The sequence below is a fragment of the Epinephelus moara genome, chromosome 22 (assembly GCF_006386435.1).
Source record: "Epinephelus moara isolate mb chromosome 22, YSFRI_EMoa_1.0, whole genome shotgun sequence".
NCBI lineage: Eukaryota > Metazoa > Chordata > Actinopteri > Perciformes > Serranidae > Epinephelus > Epinephelus moara.
This window is the reverse complement of record NC_065527.1, coordinates 39,143,492-39,159,269: the sequence shown is the minus strand read 5'-3', so window position 1 is coordinate 39,159,269 and position 15,778 is coordinate 39,143,492. Positions and strand designations below refer to the sequence as shown.

General features: G+C 41.2%; 1 protein-coding gene and 1 long non-coding RNA gene across 6 annotated transcripts in view; one reads left to right on the top strand and one right to left on the bottom strand.

Moving 5' to 3' along the window:
* The window catches only part of LOC126383502 (uncharacterized), a 131,263-nt gene that overhangs the window by 34,958 nt on the left and 80,527 nt on the right, over positions 1 to 15,778 (bottom strand). For 4 of the 5 annotated variants that reach the window (XR_007569153.1, XR_007569154.1, XM_050034030.1 and 1 more), the window contains exon 1: positions 1,467 to 1,627. The exons of the other annotated variant lie outside the window; for it this stretch is intronic. Coding sequence is in view for 2 of the 4 variants with exons in the window: in XM_050034030.1 (XP_049889987.1) it covers positions 1,467 to 1,586 (120 nt within the window). In the remaining 2 variants the exon portion in view is untranslated. Of the gene's footprint in view, positions 1 to 1,466; positions 1,628 to 15,778 lie in introns of those variants that run through there. 5 annotated transcript variants of the gene reach the window in all.
* LOC126383529 (uncharacterized) overlaps positions 1,464 to 15,778 on the top strand; it is a 99,600-nt gene continuing 85,285 nt past the window's right edge. The window contains exon 1 of the long non-coding RNA XR_007569158.1: positions 1,464 to 1,533. This is a non-coding gene — a long non-coding RNA (uncharacterized LOC126383529). The remainder of the gene's footprint in view (positions 1,534 to 15,778) is intronic.

Sequence of the window (15,778 nt, the reverse complement as noted above, 5' to 3'; positions counted from 1 at the left end):
GCCAGCTGTTTAGATGTTGATGGCTGTGTTTTGAGTAATTTTCAGAGGAAGGTAAATCTATACTACTATACAAGCTGTACACTGACTACTTTAAGTTATATCAAAGTGTCATTTCTATAGTGTTGTCCCATGAAAAGATATAATGAAATATTTGCAGAAATGGGAGGGGTGTACTCACTTATGTGAGATACTGTATATATATGTACATATCCATGTGGGTCGGTCAATCTGGTCCCGTTGTTTAGTGTTTACTTATTCTAGTAACACCCACGATCCTGGAGAGTGAGTGACTAGACATGGTGCGTTTGTAAATTCAGTCTGACACTCTACACTAAAATGAGAGCCCTGCTGGTCAAAGAAATGGAGTGTTATATTTCTACATGAATTAACCAATGGTTAAGTTAATCACACATTCACTCCACTCAGCACTCTACTGCTCTGTCTCCTCAGACACAGTGCCCGGAGTGCACTCTGCCACTCCAAGAATGCGGTGCTCTGGATAACTGAACATAACTGTACATTCAGACAGCGCTCCAAATTTATGAATGATTTAGTTTGTGCCAGAGTGCACTCTGACACTGAATGAGTATTTCTGAATGCACCACTTGGTCATCTTCCTCCATTGTCTAAAAGAAGCCAACAGAACTTGCTAGCTAGCGCTAGCTAATGTCTGTGGAGAATTATTTTGAGCTTTGAGTCAACTTGAACACAGGAGCAGCTACGTCAGGATGCTCTTCGTGGATTATAGCTCCGCCTTTAATACTATCGTTCCTGATATCCTGATAAATAAACTGCTGACCCTCGGCCTTCCACCACCTATCTGCAGCTGGATAAAGGACTTTTCATTACAGGTCCACGTGACAAATGACAAAAATTGCGGCTAATGACAAAAGGAGAAAGAAAAATGATTTTTTTTTTAATTACTACCTCCAAAAAAATAAGTCATGTAATCACTTCCTATAATAATCGCACTGAAGATTACAAAAATAGCTGCAAATGTTTTTTATAGTTCTCTTCTTTAGTTTTATTTAATTAGTTTCAAAACATGGACTCCAATAATGTTGCAAAAAATCCTGAGTGAATATTGTAGCTCTCAAACCTGTGTTTAAATGATACATGGTAATGTTTAACAACAATTACTGCTGTTCTAATAGCATTTCTTAAATGTTCATAATAACCATCTGGATGAAGCTAAGTTTTTAGCACTTACTAATCCAAACAAAGATGGCTACCTGTATTAGAAACAGAGTCACATCTTGAGAAATGGGTAAAAATACCTTCTTACTGCACAGTTCATCGTGGTCCTGTTTCTATCTTTAAAACTAATGTATGCTTAGCTCTGATTTGAATGTAATGCTAATCCAAATCCATGAGAGGCACAAACTGAGGAAGAATCACCCCAAAAGATGAATACTGCTCCAGTTCCTCAATTCTAATATCTAACAAACATACAGATGAGGGCTTACTATGGAAGGGTCGGCCAGAGACAGAGGTGTGACCAAGGGTTGGCATTCTTCAGGTGTCAGAGCCGAGGTGCTTAGAAACAGCCCCACTACCAGGAGTTGACTGCTGATCCACAGATTCATGATGCTACAGCTGATTAGCTTCGGAATGTAACTGGAAACCCCCCCACAAAACAAAACAGATCTCATGACGACTGAGCCTCACCAGAGTTGGGCAAGAGATATTTCACTGCCAGTTTTCCTCTCTGCAGGTTCAAAGGAGATTTCAGGGCTTGCTGTGGGCGTCATAACAACACTAATCATTTACTGATATGCTGAAGGGTCATTTTATGTCAAATGAGACGGAGGCTTTGTTTATGCTGTAGATTCGATTTAAACTTTAAGCACCAAAAATATAATTCTGTAAAATATTTTCACTGAATTTGGATAATTGCATTTGTTTGTTTGCCCCTCGGAATGTTCTCACTTCTACACCTTAAAAGATGTCTTAGACAGGAAGACATTTGTAGGGTTCAGTATCTTCATATGCATAACTCTGAGAGCCATTACAATGTGGTAGGGGAACAGACATGATGGTGCACAATAGATCCAGATGATTGAAAGGCACAAGCAGATGTATTTTCTATTACTTGCCTGTAAAATTGGAAAGAGTGCAAAGTTGGTGGGGCCCCAGCCAGTCTCCCAAAGTATATGAACTGCTCAAAAAAATGAAGGGAACACTTAATGGTCACAGTATAACACCAAGTCAGTTAAACTTGTGAATCAGTTTCACCTGCTTTGGTGCAACCTCCAAAAAGGGGGAAAACTGAAAATACAGTATTCCATTTACGTTGTGCCAAAGTTCAAGGGCTCTAACATAATCAGAATTGGAGATATGGTAAGAATGATGAGTCAAGGTTGCAATATATTGTCATATTGAGATGCTGAAATGGCAGTGTGAACTCAATGCTAGGATGCTATAAAAAATTGTGTGAAAATGGGTCAATATGTGGACAATTGTGTGTGAAGTTACAAGCTCCTTGTGTCTCAGATATTAAACCTGAAAAATGGCTTCCTGTCTAAGGGCTTATTTATGCTCAATGTTACATACATAATACAGACAACCTTCTGCCTTCTGTCTGTACTCTGCATTCATATCACCTGCATTTCTGCACATTTTCTGAAAGCTCACGAATACGACCAAAACAAGAAGTACTAACCAAAATCCTGGGGGCAGTGTAACATATTTCCTTTTTTTTTTGTAACAGTATGCATCATTTTTAAATATTTGTAATGTGACTAATGTGATGAAAATATGTGCTTGTTGTGCTTATTTTTGTTATGTCTTGGACATTTAAAGCTGACATGGGATCTCACTAACTACTAGATGACCCTGCCATAGTTGGTCAGGTGTTTGTGTTGTAATCATAGTTTGGCATTAATGTAGTGTAATATTACTATTATTATGTCATGGTATTTCTATCGCATATTATGCTATGACATTTTCTTTTACAACACACTATACTATGTAATTATTTATTTTTAATGGCACACTACACTAAAACATGATTTATGGCATACATCACTATAATGTACGATTTGTTTAGCATACTATATTATTATATGTTTTATTGCTTACTATAATATGATATTTTTTATTGCTTACTATACAATGTCATTTTTAGAGATTTGTCAGTGATTTTTATGGCATATTATACCATGATATTTTTATGGAGTTACTATAATATGACGTTTTTAATGGTATACTTTACTATGACATTTTTATGGCACACTATACTATGATATTTTTATGGCATACTATAATAGTATAGTGTCATAGTATAGCATGCCATAAAAATAATTTAAAATGCCATGAAAATAATAAAAAGTGTTAGTGCAGTATGCCATTAAAAAACATATAAAATGACATACCATAGTTTATCTTAAACAGCATCATGTTTGGCATGACTTAAACAAATGTATGTCATAGTATGCAACAAAAAATTGTCATGGTTAAGTATGGCATTCAAACGAAAGTATTGTACACCATGAAAAAAAAACAAACAAAACAGTCATGGTTTGGTCTGCCATTAAAAACAGTCGTAGTACGGTATGCCATAAAACCGTCATAGTATAGTATACATAAAACATGTCATAGTATGGTATGCCATAAAAATGTCATAGCATGGTATGCCATTAAAAAAATCTCTTAGTGTAGTATGCCATGAAAATGTTAAAGTATAGTATACCATAAAAAATTTCATAGTATAGTATGTCATAAAACTGTCATAGTATAGTATGCACAAAAAATTGTCATATCATAGTGTAACGTATTTCAAGTGAACCACAACCATAGGACATGATAAAGACATATTGAAAATGGTGGAATGAAAAGAATCTGTAATATAGTGAAAAAAAATCTCCATCCACAAATTGTGATGTATTTAATGGCCTTGCAGACCCCCACCATCAACAACGCTGCATCTGTTGAAGGTAAATTATTATGACCCTGGCTTCCAGGAAGTGTGCCAGGCTTTAAAACCTTTTCTTGTAGTGGCCAAACAGTGTAATTACTAGGGCTGTAGTCAACCAAAGAAAATCTTGGTCGACTGAAGTCACACATAATCTTCAACTAATCGATTAGTCGTGGGGAAAAAAAAATAAATCTGCAAGTTATTTTTACTTCTGCAGTGGTGTGTCTGTGTCACTCTGCAGTTACACCTCCAAAACGCTAGTCGGCGGTGGAGGACTCTGTTAAGTGCTGTAAAGTTTAAAAACACACATTAAATATGGCTTAATAGAGACAATTTCAAACACAAGTAGCCTACGCAAATTGGCTTCACTAACTTGCAGCATTGACAGACAAACACTTGTCTTTATCTGGACACATTTCCCCCACCAATACAACATGCTAACGTTATTAGCGCCAGCCTATGGCATTTTACATTGTATAAATTAGCCTAGCGACGAGCGGAGATTTCCTCTGTTCATATGAAGCCAGGATAAATCCCAAAGTATAAATCCCTAAAGGATATATCACACACATGACTTAAAATGCTATTTTAGTGGAGGCTTTACTGCAGGGGTGGCCAACCAGTCAGATAGCAAGAGCCACACATATTACCGTGGTACTACAAAGAGCCACATCATACACATGTGTGCTTACAAACGCAGTCCCTCTCTCACACAAACACGAAATAACATAAAATCAAAATCCATACATTTCCAGTTTATTCCAGATTTATTTATCTCACACACAAATGAATAACCACAAAAAGAGATACACACAAACACAGTCTCTCCCTCTCATACTGTCTTTCTCGACCCCCTCCACACCCACAGTCTCTCCCTCTCTCATACTCTCTCCCTCTCTCATACTCTCTCACTCTCTCATACTCTCTCCACACACATCCACACACAGTCTCTCCCTTTCTCATACTCTCTCCCTCTCATACTCTCTCCACACACATCCACACAGTCTCTCCCTCTCTCATACTCTTCCCTCTCATACTCTCTCCACACACATCCACACAGTCTCTCCCTCTCTCATACTCTCTCCCTCTCATACTCTCTCCACACACATCCACACAGTCTCTCCCTCTCTCATACTCTCTCCCTCTCATACTCTCTCCACACACATCCACACACAAGCTATGTTTCCATCCAAAAGTGATTCGAATCATTGGGAAATGCGCATTAAAAGAAATACGAATCCTGTGTGTTTGCATTAAATGTACGGACTTTGGTGAAAACTACGAACTCGCATGAGTTTTCCGCAGAACCGGAAACAAAACAAGTCTCGCATTCTTCTTCTTCTTCTATGTTTTCTGGCGGTTGGCAACCAGCTTGTAAATGCATTACCGACTTACTATTAAGGCTAGAAATGTTCTTATTTCGTCCTCGGTGCACACAAGTCTTGTGTTGTTGTTTTCCGCCATGTTGTTGCCTTGTGAGTGAACCTGAAACACCGGAAGAAGTTGGGGTTAAAGTGCGCTACGTCAGACTTAATTCGAACATAACTGTGTCCATCCCCCGTTTTGCGAATCAACATTTTTTTCGAATCAACCAAAACCCGGCTATAGTGAGCGTATTTTAGTTTGTGTGAATCAGGGGATTTTAATTTGAATTTTGGCGTTTCCATCATAATTTTCCGATGCGATACTTCTAGATGTGCATCTAAACAGGCTGACCGAAACCAGGCTACAGTCTCTCCCTCTCTCATACTCTCTCCACACAGTCTCTCACTCTTTCATACTCTCTTCTCACACAAAATCACTCTCCCACTCTGCTAAAAATGTCCTTTGTTCGTCTTCATACTTTCGCTTAGCCACGCATTTCTTCCCTGCCATTTTTTGTTGTGCATATCGCCACCGCGCTGTCGTCCTGCATTCCTCCTGAACTCCACGCCCTCTCACCTGCCCATGCGCACTCCTCTCTCTCACTTGCTCCACTTACGCCTGTTACATTTCTTAAAGGGCTATACGCACTCATAACAATGAAATGATTTTTTATTACAGTTTTTCTCGATTGTTTACACACATTTTCTGAAAGCATGCCTCATACTCTCAGAACTCTACACACAAATCAAAAAACACACACACAATGGGCAAAACCCCTCAATTCTCCTGCAAAATGAAACTTTACATTCAAAACAATGTTATTTCTTCTCAAAATGGTATTTTGTTTTCAAATGACACACACACAGCACACAGCACCTCATCCACATCACAAGCAATGTTTTCCCTGGCCAAGCAGTGGGGGAAATATCGCCTAGCATGGCGAATCCAGCCATGAAAAGCATCAACTGCTATATCTCCACATGCGTCTTCCATAGCTTGGAGAAGGGGTATACGCGTTTGTGGATTTCAGTCATACACTTTCCATCTCCAGGCAGAAAAATATTCCTCAATAGGATTGAGGAATGGAGAATATGGAGAGAGATAAACAACTAAAAAGCGTGGGTGGGCAGTGAACCAGTTACGAACCAGAGCAGCCCAGTGGAAATTGTGTAGAGTGTCTAGGAATGTGATCAGATGGGCAGTGTTGTAGGGGCCAAGAGTAGCAGAGATTATGGTCCTTGGCCTTCCTCGTCCTCGTCCTCCCCGTCCTCCTCCTCTTACTCTCACTCCTCCGACTCTGGCTCTGCCTCTGTTTCCAATGTTGGCATCCATTGCTCCAAAACAAAAGAGCTCACCTGTTGCCCTTTTATGCTAAAGCTCTGATTGCTAATTGTAAAACTGTGTGACAGGTGTTTGCCCATGTGATGAGTCAGTGTGCATAGTAGGGCAATTAACTTTAGAATTTTGAATGACAGTGTGTTCTTTGTGAAAACAAGAGCTTTTCTTCATGAAAATTGTGCCAAATGCAGAGAATTGTGTGTAGTGTTCTGAAAAAAGTGGGTTTTAGAACTGCAATTTGAGTGTAAAGCAGGAATTGTGCTTGTAGTTTAGCAGAATTGGTTTAGGGGGTTGGTGCCTGAGTTACATGTTGTGGTCATTGTGTCTCAAGTACCAGTATTTGTGTGTAAACAATTGAGAAAAACTGTAAGGATGGAAGAGCCGCGCGCCGATGGTTTTAATTAATGGATTGAAGAGCTGCACACTGATAGGCAAAGAGCTGCATGTGGCTTGCGAGCCGCGGGTTGGCCACCCATGCTTTACTGTCTTCACAATTTATTGTTTCTTGTCTGTGAAATACAAGTAAATACAAGCTTCATTTCCACTGAGGTAAATGGTGTCAGTATACAGCGACAGACCGGAGGTCTGCGTCACCGCGATGCTGAGCGTTAGGGTGGACGAGTTCAACGTTGTTTAAACAAAAGGAGTTTTGAAAACACCCCTATTTTCACAGGTAACTTAGCTTGTCCCTCCCGCCGCAGGAAATAATGGATTAATCCTGGAAAGCTATTAATGTAGCACTTTCCTCCGTATGAAAGTAACACAGCGATTATTCAACCAATGAGAATTTGGTCGGACGAGAGCATATCAACCAAATAATCGACCAGTCGACCAGGAGACTACAGCCCTAGTAATTACATTGTCACAAGATGCCTTGCAGCCCAAAAAGATGTTTTTCCCATTGACTTACATGTTGAAAGAGACGTCTATGAACCAATGGATACTCGATTTGAGCATCACAACTTCCATTGAAATTAATCAATTTGCTCCCATGACACTTCGAAAATATAGAAAGGCTGCATGATTAAATAATGCATCCCCATTCATGTTAGTGGAGCAGCTAAACCAGAAGTTAGCCATGCGACCTGCAGAACTTAGATGGCTGGCTGTGCTCTGTTGTGTTCGCTTGGCTTAAGTTTATAGTGTGTTTGCTTCACATGCTGCAAAGTTCGGAAGTAGTGCAGATCATCCCTGGGTCATCTGGATTATTTTAATGTGCGGCAGTTGAACCATTTTGGCTTCATGTGCCACTGAAAACTCTTACATGAATGAAAGAGGCCCCAAGCTCTACATTGTATCCAGTTCTCTCAATACATCCATGTTGGGACCCCATGCTGATGACAGAAACTTTTGACTCTGTCAACTATGCCAACATGAAGAATGCATGGAAGTTTGTGGACCAATGTCCATGAACCATGAAGACCAATCTCTTTTTTAGAGCGCTCAGGCTTTTTTGTGTGGCCGCTTCGAGCGCTTCTAGTTGAAAATCTCTTAACTTTTCAGACAGGGGCTGTGTCATCACCTTCCCTCCTTTAGTAATGTCTTTCCTGAGCTGTGTGTCAGCTGGACACTGGCTGACACTGGTGAACATCATGTTGTTGGTCAGTGTTGTGCTTTTATCACCATACACGTTGTAAGCTTGTTAATTGTGTAGTCATCCCTCTTTTAACATAGTGTTATGTTAGCTACATAGCTAACAGTAATGTTAAAATATTGCTGTCATAAAAACAAAACCCATTCGTAGCACATCATTTAAAAAAACACTGGGAAGATGAAGTGCTCCCCAGCGCTCTGCTGGCGTTTTCTGCCAAAGAAAAGGCTATGTGAAAACAAGCCGTAAACGACATTTAGTTTAGGGTGAAAAATTGATCAGTGGCAAAAAAAACCTACACAATTTTCAAAATTCAGCCATTATATTTCACAGAGTTTTTTGTTTCAAATAGCAGATACATAAGCTTTGAACAGAACTAGGAGGTAAACAGAAACCTCTTGATTTGACATGTAATGACCATGAGTAGCCCTCGAACGCATACAAATAAACTGAGTATACAGTGCAGCACAGGACAGCTTCAGTCCAGCTAAAACAGGAACTGAGACACAGTCTGACCTCTGTCACAGTGCTGTGATATCCAAAACTACATTATTTACTGGGGTTATGGTCACAAATGCTTTCACAGTTTCACAGTTAATGCAGAAAACCTGCTCCTGAACATCAGCACAACTACGGAGATCATAGTGGACTTAACTGCACCACACCACACCACTTTTAAGTCAAAGCTAAAAAATGTCACTTTTTCACACTGCCTACTCTGCCCTGTAAGGACTGCAAACTTGTTTTTAAACTTAATCTTAAAACATTTTAAATCATCTTTATCTTTGCGCCTCTTGTCTGCACCTTTGCTATTCTAACTCCTTCTCTGCCACTGACGAGCTATTCTGGCAATCCGTGTTTTCACTGTTATAAGATAGGGGGCGCTGTTACATATCTTGTGAAGTAATAGAAGAACAGCACTCTGGCCTGACATAGGCCTAGTCTGCTGGGGGATCCCCTATAATACACCAAGTACCTTCTCTCCTTCTCTGTCTCTCTCTCCCTCTCTCTCTCTCTCTCTCTCTCTCTCTCTCTCTCTCTCTCTCTCTCTCTCTCTCTCTCTCTCTCTCTCCCCTTTGCTAACACTCATGTCCTGTTATTGCATCTCACTAACTCAGCTCTACTGCATGTCACTAACTTGGCCTCTTCTCTGGATAAGCACCACTTCTGTCTCGCAGATTACAGTTTTTCCCAATTGCTAAAACACAAAAGCCAATTCTCCAAACCAAATGACCAGTTCTCTAAACACGTTTAATAAAACTAGCCCCCATTTGCCAAAACCATAAACACATTTCACATTAAGACACAATTCACGAAACACAATCCTCCTTTTCTCATAAATCTAAACACATTTTGTCTTGCTAAAACACAAGTTGCAAAAAAGTTTGCTCAAATTATCAAATTAAAGTTCATGTGATGCAAAACGCTTGCCACAGTCAGCAAAATTTGAACACAATGAACACACCTGGCTTCATTCATTAAACATAACGACTCAAAATTGAAGACACTTGTTGCAAATGATGTGACCACACCTATAAAAGCCAGTTCAGAGTGCACAGTTTGCTGAAGGTTCCAAACGAACACAATGGACGACGGCAGAGTCAGAGGAAGAGGAGTTCGAGTCAGAGGAGGGAGAGGAGCAGGCCATGGAGGGAGAGGAGCAGGCCCAGGAGGGAGAGGAGCAGGCCATGGAGGGAGAGGAGCAGGCCCAGGAGGGAGAGGAGCAGGCCCAGGAGGGAGAGCAAGACAAACTCGCACCATCATTACAGACGAGATGCGAGCAACAGTCATTGACCATGTCATTGTCCATGGCATGACAATGGCTGAAGCAGGACTAAGAGTCCGTCCAAACTTGAGTAGGTTCTCAGTGGCCACCATTATCCGGGCATTCAGAGAACACAACAGGTATTGTACTGTATTGCTGTGTTGGTCACTACAGTAGATTTTTACAGTATAGTGGAGTACAATTGGTTTCATCTCAGTTGCTATATTGCAAAACATGTCCATTGATGCTTCTACTGAATGCATGTTTTTTACAGTAGAGTACATACAAGTCAGTACTGTAATGCATGTTTGTTTCTCTAGAGTTGAAAGAATGCCACATGGAGGTGGGAGGGTTGCCATATTTACACCAGCACAAGAAACCCTCATTGTGGATATGGTACGGGAGAACAACACCATCAGACTCCGAGAAATCAGGGACAGAGTCTTTGCTGACAATGTCAACTTTGAGAACACTGACAATGTCAGCTTGGCCACAATAGACAGAGTTCTCCGGCACCAAAGGGTGCGCATGAAGCAGGCCTATAGGGTACCCTTTGAGCGCAACTCTGATCGAATCAAAGACCTGCGTTACGAGTATGTGCAAGTAAGTATACATCCATGTTCACAGTACAGTGGATGCACATACTGTGTTGCTCAGTGGCCTACAGTATTACTGTACAATACTGTGCTACTGTATTGACTGTTGTTCTGAACACCTGAACACTTTCACATTTTCACAGAGGATATTCCGGTTGGACTCGATGGCCAGACCTCATGAGTACATCTTCCTGGATGAGGCTGGGTTCAACCTCATGAAACGAAGGCGAAGAGGCCGTAACATCATTGCCCAAAGAGCTATTGTTGAGGTTCCTGGCCAACGCGAGGGTAACATCACTCTTTGTGCTGCCGTGAGTTCAGAGGGGCTTGTCCACCGGCATGCTGTCCTTGGCTCATACAACACCCAACGTCTCCTCACCTTCCAGGCAGAGCTACGAGACATCCTCCTGGACCGCCAGCAACAGAATCCTGGGCCTGCACATCATCCCATTTATGTAATCATTTGGGACAATGTTTGCTTCCATCGAACTAACCAGATTAGAGAGTGGTTTAACATCAACCAACAATTCCTCAATGTCTGTCTGCCACCCTACTCACCTTTCCTCAACCCCATAGAGGAGTTTTTCTCGTCATGGAGGTGGAAGGTGTATGACCGCCAACCTTACACAAGAGAGAACCTTCTCAGGGCTATGGACCTGGCCTGTGACGACGTGCCTGTGGAGGCCTTCCAAGGATGGATCCGCCATGCCAGGGCGTTCTTCCCATGTTGCCTGGCAAGGGACAATATTGCCTGCGATGTAGATGAGGTCCTGTGGCCCGACCCAGCTCGATGACGTGATGCCGCACAATGATTGTGGAGTGTGTGTGTGTTGTATAGTTCCATAAATAAATAAAAAACATCACACCCTGAACATTATTTTCAATGAGTATTGTTGTGTATAATGGATCCTCTGTAGTGTTTGCATTGAGTTGTGATGCAGTACAGTAGTGTACATACTGTATTTTCTGTAGATTTACATACTGTTCATGTGAAACACACAAATCTATGAATGCCCAATACTCTACAGTGATATATTCTGAGAACAGATACTGTAAGGTTTCTAAAAATGTGCTCAGTTTTCAGTTGTTTTGTTGTAGTCTGTAATGATGCGTATAGTGTTTAAATTTTTGCAGGCTTTGAGCAGCTGTTTTGGTGGGAAAGTTTGAGTTTTGAAGAGAGAAGGTGTGGTTTTGTTTATGTAGCTTTAGAAAAGTGTGTTGTGTTTAGAGTTTTGGGAAAATGGAGGAAAGTTTTGTGAAATGTGTTTTAGCAATTGAGAAAAACTGTAACTCATATCGCAGCGGTGCCTGGATAGTGTGACGTGTGTGGTTGTGCTGCTGCTGTGGTCCTGCCAGATGCCTCCTGCTGCTGCTGTTATCATTATTCATATTTCTACTGTCATTATACACATATGACTATTGTCACATACATGTATTATCATATTTTAATATACCTATAACCAGGGCAGGAATTTTACGAGGGCCACGAGGGCCCAGTTTGGCCCTGTGCCCTTGAAAAAAATATCTGCCCTAAGGCCACAGTGGCCTTGATGCCCCGCCCACACTGCCCCAGGTGATTTTGCGGTTTTCTCCTCTGCCTCTTTCCTGTCAACACGGCTTTGACACCTGTGTCTATTGAGAAAAAATTGAAAAAAAGTCTATTGGGCAACATCAAATGAGACGATGAGTACATCACCAGTGGTGGGTTTGATTCGAGCCTGGCATGAACCGCTTGGACAGGCTATAACGACAGATTGACACCAATCTATCACAGGCCAACCAGGAGACTTCATCAAACACCCGGGCAGGGATCGGTACCGAGACCCGGTATTAAACAACCCAAGGCAAGTTTAATCAACACCGTAATAATAGTAAGCTCCGCCATTATCAGCGTTACTTTTTAAAGTTTCAGTTTCATCATCATTCTGCAGCCTCTCTCCTGCTCTCTGCATGTCACCCCTCACAGCGCGTGCACACACACTGACACACAAACTCAACAGCAGAGAGGCCGTGGTGCAGATGAAGGGAATATAACTTCAAGATTACTCTAGTTAACGACAGCTACACTTGTTACTGTGAGTAAGTGCAATAAAACCAAGCCAATACTTTATCAATACATGTGATCAGCATGTAGAAAGACATATTTCAACCCGCTCTGTCCACAGTCTCTCATTCACTGCTATTATAATTTATGATTGCGGTTGTCACAAGCTCATCGCGCTCGCGGTGTTAAAGTGTTAAAGACAAACTAAAATGAAAGCTGTCTGTATGTAGGCTAACACTTTATCTGAACATGTACCTGAGGCAGCCGACCTGCAGACAGTGAGTGTCCTCAGTAGAGGAGGGACAGAGAGCAGGATGAATGACTGATACTGATGTTTGTCTTCATGCTGAGATAACGTGACTTTCTTCACTCAGTATTGTGATGTCAGGAGGAATATTTATATTCCAGTGAGATATTATTGGGTTTTAAATAGTGACTTTGTTGTTGTAAACATGACTGTTGCTGCCATGGACTGTATAAAACTATATCCTGTGTAACTGACCTATAAGGAAAGCATCAGGAGGTGAGGTGTGTGCATGTGTGTGTGTGGAGGAGAGGGGAGAGGGAGATGCTGGTAGAGAGATAGTGTGTGTTATTAGATACTGTTAATGTCACTTATTATGCTTCTGTGCATTGATAGCTCTTTTTTAGTCTGTTTCTGCATCATGTTGAGGAGGGCCATGCCTGTATATATAAATATATATACATATATGTATGCAAAAAAAAGTGGATCGGTTGCTCGCTGCTAAAAATGTGGCCCATCGACATGATCTGGTTTTGAAATGCGGCCCAGTTGAAATAGTAATTGAATAGCCCTGCTGTAGTTTGTTTGTTTGTTAGCTATCTAACAACACATCAAAAATAATTGTAAGCCAGTCTTGTTCAGTGAATCAGTTTATCATGTACACTCAAAACATATTAAGATTGTTTGCTTATAAATACATAAACCTGGTTGTTCTATATTTAAAACACATTGGGTTTATTAGTGCTATTAAATAAATCACATTATTACTTATTATTATTATTATTATTATTATTACTATTTCACAGATAGTTATACATCCTTAGTCCTTAAATTAAATTCATTGTTCATCGTTTTATTGTATGGCCTTGCTGCCCTGGCTTTCGGCCTTTGTGCCCTCAAAAAATTGAGAACACGAAAGGCTAAGTGGCCTTGCCCCTAAAATGACGAAATTCCAGGCCTGCCTATAACATATTGTACCACAATAGCCATAATTATTATTGTATTATTATTAAATTAATGTTGTAAGCTGTCATTACTGTCTGTCCTGCATCTCTCTCAGCCTCTCTCTGTCTCTCTTTATGTCTCATTTTGTCATACGGATTACTGTTAATTAGGGTGAGGTTTTTGGTACGTTTATTATTATTATTATTAGGGACCAAGCCTGTAGGCAGAGGACTCCTCACAGAGGACCCTACCCTATTGTTTTTGGTACGTTTATTCTTTTTAGGGACCGAGCCCGTAAAGGACTCCTCACAGAGGAGTCCTCGCCGAAGGATTGCTGCGTTTAGTAGGGACCTTGGCTGAAGGGCGAGGACCCTGTTGTTTTTGATGCATTTATTAGGGACCTCGGCCAACAGCTTGTTCGTGTCATCGACATCTACAAATCTCTTTGTTCAAAAATGATCTTCTGCTAGACTGTTTATCATAGCAGCTTCAAACACGCACACATGACAGGCCAACACATGCTGAACAGATCTTCTGAATGACTTTGTCATTACTCTAACGGTTTGAATTTTATGGCCTCTTAAAGGTGACGTGCCACAAAACCTCCTGAATGTCTTCGTGCCACGTAGACACACTAAAATGGCTCACCATTTATCGTATCGGCTTCAAACTTGCACACATCACATGCCACCTCCTGCTGAACAGAGCTTCTGAAGAACTTTGGCATTACTCGAACGGTTTGGATTTTATGCCCTCTTAAATGTGACATGACCCAAAACCTCCTGACAATCTTCGCGCCACCTAGACACACTAAAATGGCCACTGCGGCCCGTAGGAATGTCGTAGAAAGATCAAACCAAAAATGGTTTGTTCGTCTCTTCGAGACCTACAAATCACGTTTGACACCCCTGACCTAAATCCAACAGGAAGCGAGCTAGTTCCTCAGAAAGTAACAAGCAAATGTGGAGAAATTGTCAGCTGTGAGCTAGACATCTGAAACTTGCAACCAAGATCGCATTTTTTGACTCCACAAACATAATAACCTATATGTCTGGGTTCGGGATGAGTGTATGTCTCTGCTGGTATGCTCAGATTGACGATTGGGCCTACGGTTTGGGAATAAAAGGGAGGAGTTTGAGACATTTCAAAGCCATCTCCATCTGCCTGCTCTCACACAGCTTCTCTCTCTCTTTCTCTCACTCTCTCTCTCTCAGTGACAGAATCAGGATTTATGAAGGGCAGGGGCACAAGGAAAAAAGGGCACCTACTGCATGACATGGGGCCCCATTGGTGTGCAAATGGCCACTGCTGCCTGTAGGAATGTCATGGAAAGGTCAAACCAAAACTGGCTTGTTCGTCTCATCTAGTTCCTCTGAATGTAACATGAGCAAATGTGGAGAAATTGTCAGCTGTGAGCTAGACATCTGAAACTTGCAACCAAGATCGCATTTTTTGACTCCACAAACATAAAAACCTATATGTCTCTGTTGGGATTCACAGGACCACAGATGATTTGTCATTTGATAAAATCTAAACTGGGCATTTAAAGGCTTCCTTTCCTGCATGCAATTTGTTCTCCAAACAAAGACAGCTATTTGACACCCATCTCCAGGATGTTTCACCTCACACCTTAGTGAGACACAAGTCTCACAACTTGATTGGACAGGACTTTTACAGTGACATGTGACTCTGTAATGTCACAGGCATCTGTAGAAGGTCTGCTCCCTTCAGACAGTCCAGCCCTACGTTCCAAATCGCATACTTCTACTATATACTTTTAGTATGTACTGCACCTGCCCTTAAAAAGTATGTAGTGTAGTATGCAGTATACATGCAGTATGCATACTATTGGGACACACTACATCCGCCATCACATCACTCCCTGAACTCCGACCCTCTTGCTCACTTCCGCCGCCGTCCGTAGCGCCACATTTGAATATTTTGTTTTGTTGTACTTCGGAGATGCAGCAAATC